Source organism: Haliotis asinina, chromosome 2 (genome assembly GCF_037392515.1).
Source record: "Haliotis asinina isolate JCU_RB_2024 chromosome 2, JCU_Hal_asi_v2, whole genome shotgun sequence".
Taxonomy (NCBI): domain Eukaryota; kingdom Metazoa; phylum Mollusca; class Gastropoda; order Lepetellida; family Haliotidae; genus Haliotis; species Haliotis asinina.
In genome coordinates, this window is record NC_090281.1 from 46,029,617 (window position 1) to 46,042,405 (window position 12,789).

At 40.1% G+C, this 12,789-nt stretch overlaps 1 protein-coding gene across 1 annotated transcript; it reads left to right on the top strand.

Moving 5' to 3' along the window:
- Positions 1-168: 168 nt before the first annotated feature.
- LOC137272582 (uncharacterized) lies at positions 169-12,184 on the top strand. The gene is made up of 17 exons (XM_067804972.1): positions 169-367; positions 850-1,172; positions 2,440-2,594; positions 3,226-3,478; positions 3,727-3,832; positions 5,259-5,355; positions 5,602-5,697; positions 6,079-6,129; positions 7,445-7,529; positions 7,644-7,703; positions 7,803-7,979; positions 8,980-9,118; positions 9,783-9,891; positions 10,203-10,275; positions 10,551-10,697; positions 11,100-11,242; positions 11,722-12,184. The coding sequence occupies exons 1-17, from the start codon at positions 289-291 to the stop codon at positions 11,951-11,953; spliced, it is 2,325 nt and encodes a 774-aa protein (XP_067661073.1). The 5' UTR covers positions 169-288; the 3' UTR covers positions 11,954-12,184.
- Positions 12,185-12,789: the final 605 nt, after the last annotated feature.

Genomic DNA, 12,789 nt, shown 5'->3' on the forward strand with positions numbered 1-12,789 from the left:
TAGATTGCTGTCGTCACGATGTGACGTTAAATATTACCTTACTGACTCATAACACAGCTGCTATTTAAACTTGCTGTCTTGATTGTTGGGTCTACATTGACTGTTGTGGGATGTAGACGTCTCCATTAACGTACTGTATAAATCCTGAAGTCCATACGTAATGTCCTCAGTTGATCTGAGGTGGGACATCAGAAAACTATGGACTCAGCCTTGACCCAGCTCTTTTATCAGCTGAGATACAGCCCGACTATATGAACACCATATCAAGCGGTATTAACTTTATGTCAGATGACTGCAATTCGACATCGTTTGAAGATGCCCCTTAATACCTGTATATACATTTTCCTGACTTTGTCGTTCTGTGTTGGTAAGTATACTTGCTTCATCTCCAATTCCTGACAAAAGCCACGGGTATGTTTCACTCAAAACTCTCTTTGTGCGTGCGTAATAACACAATTAGAAAGTTGGAAAAGATTTGCTGAATATGATTGGAAGACAAATACCCGTACGTTTGCAAATAATACACTAATTTTACATTCATGTGACAAGGTATCTGAAACTGCATATCGTATTCATGGTTGCAATGTGCCAATGTGTTTCAGAATTCACTTGTTCAAAGCACTCTCACGTCCAAACAAGGAACCTCAGATAACGAATCAAGTATTTTTAACAGCTTGGTACTGGAAACATGCCATCCTCCAGCATGACAAGACCAAAACGTTCATCATTTAATGTTTTGACTGCCGTTGGCATGTCTCCATGGACTGAAAGCTGTTCGTTTTTAACCTATTGCAATTATCTGCTTACTTATCTGTCTGCCTACTTACCTATCTACCTACCTACTTGCAGTCTCCGAAGGAAAGCAGGACTTTGCTGTGAACGTCAACAGTGACGGCACATACAACGTCGTGGTTCAGGGAGTGGTATGGCTGAAGAGCGCGCCTACCTTCTTCAGAGCTGATGGTCAAGTGTTCTCATCTGCTGATGGATCTCTGAAACTGGTCAAGAACACTCAATCCAGTGGTGAGGACGTCATCGGACAGTGGGAGGCCAACAGCTTCTTGTACCAGGCAGGATCCAGTCAGATCGAGACCAGCTTTGTACAGTACACACCAGATCCAAGCATATTCACCTACAACAATCCGACTGTGCCGTTCATGTTGTTCAAACAGGTGAGTAAACATGGCTTACAGTCCGACTCAAAAGCGGACCTATGAATTGCAGTCTAACGTGAAAATTAAAAAACATATTATGATCAACATAATCAAAACATCAGACCACCTTGGTAGGCTGTTTTTCAGATTTTAAACCCTTTAAATAAAAAGGTTGTTAAACAAACTAACATTAAATTATTGACACAGTTAACTGTTTGTTACGTGGAAGGAGTGCAAAGAAAGTTACAGCCAGGTGTTTGAGAAAGGATGAAGACGGCACAGCACAGGTTAATGAATCAATAACTTTGTCGGCACTTCTGCACGTGTTCCGGGGACATTTGACTGTTCGTTTCTCTGCACTCCTCTCACACAACAAATAATAAACTGTGTCAGAATACTCATCAGTGTTTCATTGACCATTTTGTGTTCATTAGTTCTCGTGCTACATTACAGCTCATCGGTCCCATTTTGACTGTAAGATTTATTAATACTTTCTTGTCTACAAACGGATGCTGGGATGAGGTTCCTGTCATACTATCAAGCAAAATCACCATTTTTCATGATCGCAACATGCACGTTGTATCATGCCCCTGTGAATATTTTTATCATTCTGTACCGTCCATCAAACTGACACTTAGACAAATCCCTCGCTGGATATTCTTGTTCAGATGTTAGAATGACACTTGTTTGTTAATATCATTCCAGTGCACATGTTTCTCCTTTTTACTCTCTATTTGCTTTGGCTAACATACGTTTGTGAGTTAGCAACAATAAGATGGACATTTCACACTTTTACTGAATCAGGGACTCGAACCTGGGAACCAGTGGGTTATCTCATTATTTTGCCATTATGCTCAGTGTTCCTGTCCCAACGCTTTTTTCTAAGACTGATTATATTTTCAAACCTATGATAATTGCAGTGACTCATCTTAACATTCGATTGCATAACATTTGTTCCTACAAATTGTCTTTATACACACTTCATGGGTGTATTTTTTACTCTCTATTTGCTTTGGCTAACATACGTTTGTGAGTTAGCAACAATAAGATGGACATTTCACACTTTTACTGAATCAGGGACTCGAACCTGGGAACCAGTGGGTTATCTCATTATTTTGCCATTATGCTCAGTGTTCCTGTCCCAACGCTTTTTTCTAAGACTGATTATATTTTCAAACCTATGATAATTGCAGTGACTTATCTTAACATTCGCTTACATAACATTTGTTCCTTCACATTGTCTTTATACACCCTTCATGTTTTCTTTCATCAATGATGGCAACAGCGTTACATTAATGGAGCAAACAACACCGCCTCCAACAACAGTGACTCCACCATTTCTGGCTTTCCTGGGTTTCTAACTCAAGAATCAACTATTACGCTAGGATACCTCGGTTACGCTGGGCTGATGTTTGGTAGTGATGGTCTGAAAGCTGGACAGTAAGTGCCTGTTGAAATGTCACTGTTGAAATGTCACTACACTGAACATAGCATACATCCGAGAAAATCCTGTCTGCAGCAACCCGTCCTTGTCAGAGGTGACTAACAGGATGGGATGGTCAGATTTGCTGACTAGAATGAAGCATGCTATTTTACTATGCCACGAAAAAAGGAGTGGGATATAGTTATATCCTATTTTCTCATAAACCGTTATGGATAGGTAAACCAAATTTGGTATCTGGTTTTAGGACATGCATGACATGATGGAGTCCGAAAACGGAGTTATGACCTTTGTCATGCATTTCTCGATTTATTGCACGGTATCCCCAATGGAGACAGATTTTCTCAGCAACCGTTATAGACAGGGACACCAAATTGGGTATGTTTTCAGGACATGAATGTCGCGATGGAATCAAATAGGAACAGAAGTTGTGCCGGCGACATTGATTCTTCTTGTTCCTTCTGCAAAGCTCGATTCACATGATGTGAAGCATCGAATTTATTGACCTGACTCACATATTTACCCACCGCCGCTATATTGCTGAATTGTTCTGATGTAGTATGCACATGGAACAAGCGCATTCATCAAGTTCATAAATGCTTTCCCATTCCAGCCTTTTTATCGATTCAGATGGGGATCAACGTCGTTTCAAATAGACGATGGGCTTGAGAGTGGGCCGTTAGCCATATTTGATCGTGTGAAGACTGCAAATACCCTGATTATCTCCCCTGCAAGTCGGTTTATGTCGTCATCAACATGGCGTCAGAACGCCAGCACCGGTGGGAACAACGTCTACTGGGGCACTATGGGCGGCGTGGAAAACGTTCCGCTTGGTGTGGAAACCAGTTTTATCTTGTTCTGTGGAAACCAAGGTATCAACAAGGTACGCATTCCTTAACCTTAAACAAAATGTTTAGTCACTACATTTCCCGTTCATGCCGCTCAGTCGAAGTTGAAAGGGCTTTCGAAAATATTTCCAGGTATTCAAGGTTCGATTCAACCGAAAAATGATGAATAAGGACATCAAAGGAGACACCGATATTTAAAGCTGAATTCAAATGAACTTTCAAAATAATAACATTTTTTTTCATTTTTGTTTTCCTTAAATACTTTATGTATATATGTTTGCAGGCTTTTGTAAGCTGGGGTCAAATTTTGCAAAGATGGCACGGGCGAACAGACCAGTTTGTAAAGTCCGACTTCACAATCAACTACCTGGGATATTGGACAGACAATGGTGAGCATCTTCACCGAAATAATTTCGAGTCTTTGTCTATGACCGTCAACCGACGACCGTGGGGAGTGTTTTCTCGACTTCCATGTCAATCATAGTTCCTCACCTGTTTCCTCTATAGCCAAGTGTGATTCCGGAGGAACGGAAACAGCGTTTTACTACATATTTTCCTATTTTATTGAATGGATGAACACTTCCGTCCACATTGTGCCGATCTGATCTGACACTGCCGCATGACTCACAACACACTGAGCACAATTCTCAAACACTCAACTTCGTATGGTGATAGACCATGTTTACATTGTATTGTCCAAAATGCTATTCTCCTTTTAAGATTATCTGCTTGCTTGTTTTAACTCACTCTGTGATAATCTAGTGAGTTTTTTTTACTGTTCTTTGTCGACAAGGTTTTATATATTACATGTATGTATTATGAAATATGACTTTAAATCTTACTCACTCACTCAATCACACTAATATTCAACTGATTTAATGTGACAAACGCATTTGGATTTCACGACATGTCGTAAGAACGTTTCAGGACATAGCTCCACGGGCTGTTCCAATGTTACATATACAGCAGGACCGTGAATGGGCGTTGGTATTCCTGGTGGTTTCTAGGGCTTTGAAACTTTCCAACACTGGAAACAGAAGCCATAAAACCCTTCCCACATCAACAGGAAACGGCTGGTGGAACAGCACTAGCACACATTCAGGTGAAAATCAGTACAGCCAAAAGAGATGACCCCGGAATGCCGTTGTGCAAAACAACTTTATCGCTGAGACTATCGTAAGGCTGTGTTAAGGTATGACATTTACGATCACCTTCGCGATAAGTTTGTTTTGTACGATGGCAAGCACCTTGTCAGCTGCTCTTCCATCACTGGCACTACGTTGAACATAGCACAGGTTTACACGATGGTTTCTTGAACAACTGGTTTCGTGATCGATCAAAGAAGGACAAATTCTAGATTCTGCTGGCTTCAGAGGTTTCAGGACCATGTGTCACATTTATGTTTTGTGCTCTTATCCAAAGTCGAGATATTGAATCATTTGTCGTTCTCATTTGAATCCACACGGTCTACACATTGCGATAAAAGGTACTTGCTGATGGAAGGTACTTTAAGCCGTGTCGAACACTGATACACAAAACGATGAAAGGTAATGACATCCATTGATTCAGTGGTATTTCTCATAGTTTGTAGAGTTTTAGCCCACCTAAAAACGGAAACACATGATAGATGCATGAAGTGTTTCCAAGACAAGAGTTTTGTTCATCATTGTTTGTGTTCCCGAAACAGCGAATAGGCTTTGGGGAGGATACCATGAAACCAGGTACTTTGGTAACATTCCAGAATATGACATCTAAGCGTTCTCTCCCGACTATGTGTGTATGTCTGTAAAATAAGGTACTGCATTCGTCATTCAGGAGCGTACTACTACAATGTGAAGGAGACGGGAAAGAACTACCAGGACACGGTGCTTGACATCAAGAGCTACATTGGGCAGCTCGGGGTACCCGTCAGGTTAGTATCATTTATCCAATCTTAAATGTAAATCGTGCAGGACATTCAACGTGTTGAAACCACTTGGCCTTTCTTTCTTACATTTTGTACAATGTGTTGTGGTTCTGCTGAGACAATGAACTTGTTCTTTACATGCCAGGGTGGTTCTACTGAGGCAATGACTATGTTGTCTTACTTGCAAGGGAAAATTCAATATGATGCATGCTGCGTCTACTGAGGCAATGACCATGTTGTTTTACTTGCCAGGTACATTCAATATGATGCATGGTGGTACCACTATGACAACGACCATGGCGTTATCACGTGGTCAGCTCAGCCAAGCGTCTTCCCCAATGGAATGCAGTGAGATGTCTTTTGAGTGAATGTGTTTAATCTGTTTCATTCATTGTATTTAATTATGACATATGATGGTCATAAAATGTTTCACTCCTGCCATCTTGTACCATTAAATGTCCCTAAAAGGACAGTTGAATTTGAGGAGTTGGTACAGCATTTACTAACTTTATGAAGAACAACTTTAATTTCGTAAGTGTAGCGAATACAGACAGTTGTATCATTGTAAAGCAGGAATGTTTCCATATTAAAATATGTACAGTTAGTAATGATTTTAGTTACATGGATTGCAAATATTGTTGTATTTAGGATATATTGTTGACTATTTCCACACATGATATTTTTTGTGAAACTAACACGTCAGCTTGTTTTACGTATCCTCTGATAAAGGTGGCTTTATAACAAGACACAGTTTCCCGTCGTGGCGCACAGCATGTTCTGGTAAGCCCGTTTCGGATTTCACATGCATTCATTTTCTTCCAAGATATATGTTGTTTCACAATTTCAGAAAGGTTTTCACTGTGTTGAATATTCCATCACAAGGAATAAGTATTTTAACTCACGAACTGGGAAGGATCTTTTTAGCAATATTAGTCCTCACTTAATTATTGCATTTTTTAAATAATTAGATTTACTAACTGATTTGTAAGTAGTTAAATATATTATGACTAGAAGTTTAAATTATTAACTCAGATTGTTCGTGGCTGTATCCTCGAGGGGGGTTTAAGTGCTGTAAAATTATTGTCCGAGAGGGTACGCAAGTCCACAAACATTCAAAGTAAATTAAAACTTTTCATGTTCTAAATCTTAGAATACGTGTCTTTTTAATGTATCGCTAGATTTCCTAAATTGCAAACTGCTGAAGGTACCAGCAAATGCACCAAGTATGGTGATCTGCCTTGTTGGTGATGTTTAGCCCGTACTAACTTTCCACACTAGTTTTAAATGTAAGTGTGATATTCTAAGTGCTTTACTGTGCCTTGGTGATTATATATTCATATTTCATTTCAATATCAAACATGTTCTCGTCACGATATGGCTGAAATATTGCCGATGTGACGTTAAATATTAACTCACACACTCACTCACTCACTCACTCACTCAATCACTCACTCACTCAATCACTCACTCACTCAGAAACACAGAAAGGTTTTCACAAATGATATCCATTTCTTACATTTGAAATATGTTAATACATTATCATCACGATCTAAGACAGGCATGATTCATGAAAACATAACCGATAAATAAGTAAACCATAAACATAATTTACGATTTATACGTTTTTTTCTGAAAACCATATGCTGAAACATATTAAACGTGTTCCTAGACAAACGGATATAATCCTATTGACTTAATCATAATAATGATAAGTCATCTTCTACAGCGCAGTCTCCAAACATAAAGTGAATCTGATTCTTATTACCCCGGAAGAGCCAAGCTGCCGGTTAGGCGCTAGAAGGTTATAGTCGCATGAATATATTTCACCAGGTACCTGTTTTCTGCTGGGTGAACAGAGGCAATTTTTAACAAACTCACTTGCCTAAGGTGTGACCACTCGTGTCACATGTGCTTCGTTGTGGGGCAGGACTGACGTCTAAGAAACTCTCAGGAGTCAATCTGCCAAACACTGTCACCGAGGATTGTCCGAGCTCGACGCTGCTTAACTTCAGCTGGTTCGTTACCTGATATGCTTCTATTTCCATCAATGCATGCTTCCATGTATTATTAGCCAATTCCTTTAATGTTCCTCCAGGTCCAGCAATACGACGTATGCAACTACTAATGGGGGGAAGTATAAGTTCCTGATGGATGGGCACAAGGCAGTACCACTGGAAGAGGTACTGATACAAACTATCTGAACCATCAAGGATAAAAACTATGGCTCTTTACCAGTGTACTATAAGGAATTTCCCTAGGACACACCTACAGGCGCATATTCTTTTACTTTCCAGAGATTTTGGACTGATCTGCTCAGTAATGCAAGGAAATGGGGCCTCTTTGTATATGAACAGGTAAATACACCTTATTCACAAATTTTAAATTTGGAAGAAACAAAAACTGTTGATGTTAAAAATTATTGGGTTTTTCGTTTGTTTGCTTCATTTCTGTAGGATTTCCTCGATGAAGAATTTACACAAATCCAAACATTCCTGACTGACATTGACCTCGGTCGCCAATGGCTGACTCAGATGGGCAATGGTGCTGCCAAGAACGGACTGACCATCCAGTACTGCATGTCCTACCCACGACATATGCTGCAGTCTTTGGAAATACCAGTCGTCACACAGGTGAGTGTGGCGAGCGAGAGATAATTTTGATTGCTGTAATTACAAGGAGATGCCTATGGTGGGAAACATAATCATGAAATCAACATGTCCAGTTGCGTTGTAAGATATGACTAAAGCGACATGAAGTTGGGAAGATCGATGCCTTCGTCTTTGGTGATGGCCGATTTCAAAGGTTTCTTAAAGTTTCCCCTATTGCCCAAAACTGATGATGAGGACCTTTGTCACCAGTACATATTGAGATTAGGTCTTTTGATGAAATGTTCCGAAAAGGCGGATTACACGCCAGACTTTTCAACAAAGTGCTTGATTTCATTCTGGTGGACTCTTCCAGGGAGATGTATATTTTTATCTTGTAACAAAACGTAAAAGTAAATATGCTACTAAAGAGGAATATATTTTGTTCAAAGGTGAAACTACAGGAACATACATTAGCCCTTTGCAAAGAAATTCAGGGGTTGAGGTGGCAAAATTATATGGGAACAATTCAAGCTTCAAAACATTCTCAATGTCATGGAGAACGTGTCTTTGGGATAAACCTGCATGAGGTGGTATGTGGGCACAAGTTGGAAAATTGTTACTCAGACCCTCCATTTTTCTCAATCTGTTGTCAGCTCATAACTTCGACGATGGATGTCGTAGTCCGCGTCCAGCCATGCCACAGACCCAATGCACAAAGTGATGTTCGTAGCACTGTGTCATTCGTAAGTCTATAATAAAGTATAGAGTTACGATAGGCCGTAAAGTTACGAATGCCCTGTGGATCTGGGCCCAGATTTTCAAAACTCTCTTAGCGCTGAGATAGTCGTAAGTGCCCCATCGTAAGTTAATGGATGTCACTTACGACTATCTTAGTGCTAAGAGAGCTTCGAAAATCTAAGTCCAGGTCCCAGACAGACAGTCGAGCGTACACTGAAACCATGAACCAAATGTCCCATTAAACATTCCACGAATAGGCTGCTCATTGTGGAAATTGTACAGCATTTTGATATGTTCGTTTCAGTCCCGTGCAAGCTTTGATTACCACCCAGGTTCGACCAACTGGAGAATAGGCGTCTCGTCACTGTTTGCCTGGGCTATAGGCGTCACGCCTTTCAAGGACAATTTTTGGACGACTGAGGTTCAGCCCGGAAATGCATACAGTGTGTATACAATAAAATCTCTGTCATTATAACTATAGACAAAGAACTTCATTAAGCACCCCCTGTAGTTTTGCAAAGTTTTCAACACATACATACAACTTGACTCATAAAAAGAACGACAAAATAATTGGAATCCATATTGATTCTATGATGATTATTGCTCATTTTAAATGCAACGCGATTATTTATCCGTAGCCATGTCTCCACAAGGAGGACCATATAAAGGTTATAGTTGAATTTATTGTTGAATGTGAGCATTTCAAATGTCATTTCGCGTGTCTTACACGATTCAAGGTCAATACTGAGTGTAACCCCCATGTGACTGTGTGACAGCCAACACTCTCCTCCTCATACCCCATGTCAGCCACCTGATCCTCTGAAAGAAACGTCTACGCAATTCCTCGTGTAAAGCAGCTTCCACATTTCGTCGAGGTACTGGACAGGATGATGCCTCTGTTGGACACGACGACAAAACATGTCCCAGATATGCTCGAGCGGGTTAAAATCGGGACTCATTCAGTCTTGAGATATGTAATAAACTAAACTTATTTGTGTCTATTTGAAGAGCTTCAGTTTCACCATGTAATTTCGAATAATGAAGGCGTCCAAAGACTACTTTGATGAAAAAAATTTCCCTTTACTGTTGATGCATCCTGTGTTGCAGATTCTACAGAACCATACACGTCCCTGAATGCTGTGGTTGCAACCTTAAGCACAGGCCCAGTAGGAATTAGTGATATGATTGGGCATACGAATAGGACACTCATCATGAAGTAGGTTGGCTGTTCAATGTTAAGGGTAACACACTAAACTTCTGCATTATGAAAAAAAACGTATTTCATGTACATTCGTATCCAACGTGATTGCTTGTGTATGTTGTCAGTGGGGTGGGGGAGTCTCAGAGGGTACAGAAGAAATGGGCTTCACACATTCTTCACTCACTGTACATGGGGAATTGAACTTCGGTCTTCAGCGTGACAAACGACCGCTTTCACCACTGGGCTATCTCATATCTTTCAATTATCGCCGTTATCTTACGTAACAAAGTAAAACTGTATTTACTGTCGCTTCTTATATTCTACAGATCTGTAAATGCTGACGGCCTGATCTTGAAACCATCGCGACCAGCGACTGCAATTGACAACCAGTTACGGAGGGTACCTGTTTATCTTGCTTTACGCCAATACAATATTTACCATTTGATTTTCTATAATAAGGAATCATAACTTTTTCAGTTTGTGGTGCTACGTAAAATGCCAAATTTATGTGACTTGACAAAAATTTAAAATACCACGCTCATTGACGAACTATTTACATTTCGCTTACATTTCATTTACATTTCCCCGCTATTTATATTGCAGAGTGCAGCTTAAAACTATCTGAATATCTGCAGCGGGTACTGTCATATAGTCTATCTTGTTTGATTTCCTAGATGGCTTGGACAGACTTTGATGGTCCTGATGGGGAATTGTGGTCCACGTATTCCGACTTTGGTGGAATGAACAAGTACGGCATTGTCTTGGTTGCTGATCTAAGGGCAAATTACAACATGACACCGTGCATGGCTGGATATCAAGGGGTAAGGTGTACAATGTGTCATCTTTTAACTGGATTTCTCAGTCTGTCGTATTGACCCTGAAAAATATCCCAAAAGTAGCCCATGTCTAAAATTTGTCGCAAGTCTAGAATACTACAGTTTCGGTTTTCCGACAGTGATTGTTTTATTACAATCGAAAACGTTCTTATTTTTTGGAAATATGTTCATTTGAGACACTAGCCGTTAGTCTACTGATGTCTCTAAATTCAGGTTTGGTCGCACCTACAAAATGTAGGTATTTATTTTGGATAAACAACTGAAATTCGTTCGGGGCATATCAAGGGGTAAGACATTAAGCTCATACTGTCGTTTGATTATTGCTGTTCGAAATATCCCCGTAACTATGGTCAGGTTAGTATCTAAAATGAACGTTGGTATTTACAGTTTCCTAGCTCCATGGTTTTCCCAGCCAGTAATCCCAACGAGATCCAACCCTTGACAGACCCTCAGCCTTTGGCATTGAGTACCAACTGTACCAAGGCTGACTTCTGTCTCTTCTATGTATCACCTGTACTGACCATCAATGGGTAGGTGTCAGTACTCAATCTAGAGCTAATACTGTGACTAAAACAAATATTACCAGTGTCTGGTGTTACAGATCCCTTAACGAAAATGTATATATGTAATATGTACATGCATGCAATAATAGTAGCAAGCCTGCAGGGTTACACTGTTATCGATTAAAGAAATACCTTTTTGAGAGCATGAAATGTATAAATCAACACTGATTAAGAGTGGGTGAGAGAGTCACGCTAATTTACGGTACCATAAGCAATATTCCAACACCAGAAATGGGTTTCACAAATTTTTCCATGTTAGGAACCAAATTCGGGTCTTCGGCGTGACATGCGAAAACATTACCAACTAGACTTTCGCTAAACCCTAACGCTATATATGATGTCCTCAATGGATAGAATAATGGATAGAAATATTTCCAAAATGTTTCAACTGAATTGAAACATTGATGGCATATGTGTGCAGCCATGGTGTAATTATTTTCCCCCAGAAAACAAGTTCTCATCCAGGGTGAGTTAGATAAGTGGGTGCCGATGTCACCCCAGAGAGTGACGGACATCAACATTGCCGATGACATCACCATCAGCCTGACTGGCGCTGCTTACGAAACTGTCTCCTTCTGGTTCAACGTGGATGGTAAATCTTCACCTGTGACCTGTACCCTCGGAGCTGGAGGACTAGCCACTCTCAGCTTCACAGCAGGCACGTGTCGTGGTGTGTAACGACCTTTGAAAAGCAATCCAGTTTTGCATTTGACACCAAGCAAAATTCCCTCTATCTGACATGTGATGAAACTAATGCAGAAACAAAACTGCATATGCACTACTGTGCAATAGCACTGCAAAAATGCTGAAGTTGGAATGCATGCAAATCGACATATATCCTTTGCATAAGCGTTCATTTTGTTAGAAAGTTGTTAACTCTTGATTACAAATAAATAAACATGAAACAAATGTCTTTTGCACATTGTGTTATATGTGTGTAGGAATGCAGTAGTATTAGAAGCAAGTGCAGCAACAGTAGTTGTAGTATCAGCAGCAGCATCAGTAGTAGTAGTAGCAGTAGTAGTAGTAGTAGTAGTAGTAGTAGTAGTAGTAGTAGTAGTAGTAGTAGTTGCAGTAGTAGTGGTAGCAGCAACAGGGGGGTTGACTGGCAACAGTAGCAGCAACAACAATATCCGTGGTACGTATTAGTAAAACTAGTACTTGGAGGAGTAACAGCAGGTGGAAAAGTCGGCTATGACATATTTAATCTGCACTAATTTGCATCTTCCTGTCCGTTTCACATTGTTTCTGATGAAAGTGAAACAAGCGTATCCACAACGCAGGATACAGCTGTTTTAAATGATTGGAACGGAATTGTACAAATGAGCATTCATTTCACCGCACGTACTGTTATTGTCATTCCAAATGCTTGTAGTAGAGTCGAGGCACTAACCGTAAACACTAGTACTCCTGAACTAGAGAAATTGTTCACTAGTTTATCTTACCAAACACATCAATGTTAATGTTGAAGTGTTTGAAGCATGGATGTCGAATCATACACTTCATTCAACATG

What these genes read in the sequence shown, in the direction of transcription:
- LOC137272582 (XM_067804972.1), top strand. Translation starts at nt 289, where the DNA reads ATGACTGCAATTCGACATCGTTTGAAGATGCCCCTTAATACCTGTATA. An exon ending in GAAACCAAGGTATCAACAAG is followed by an intron (nt 3,479 to 3,726) that starts GTACGCATTCCT and finishes ATATGTTTGCAG; the next exon opens with GCTTTTGTAAGCTGGGGTCA. An exon ending in GTGGCGCACAGCATGTTCTG is followed by an intron (nt 6,130 to 7,444) that starts GTAAGCCCGTTT and finishes ATGTTCCTCCAG; the next exon opens with GTCCAGCAATACGACGTATG.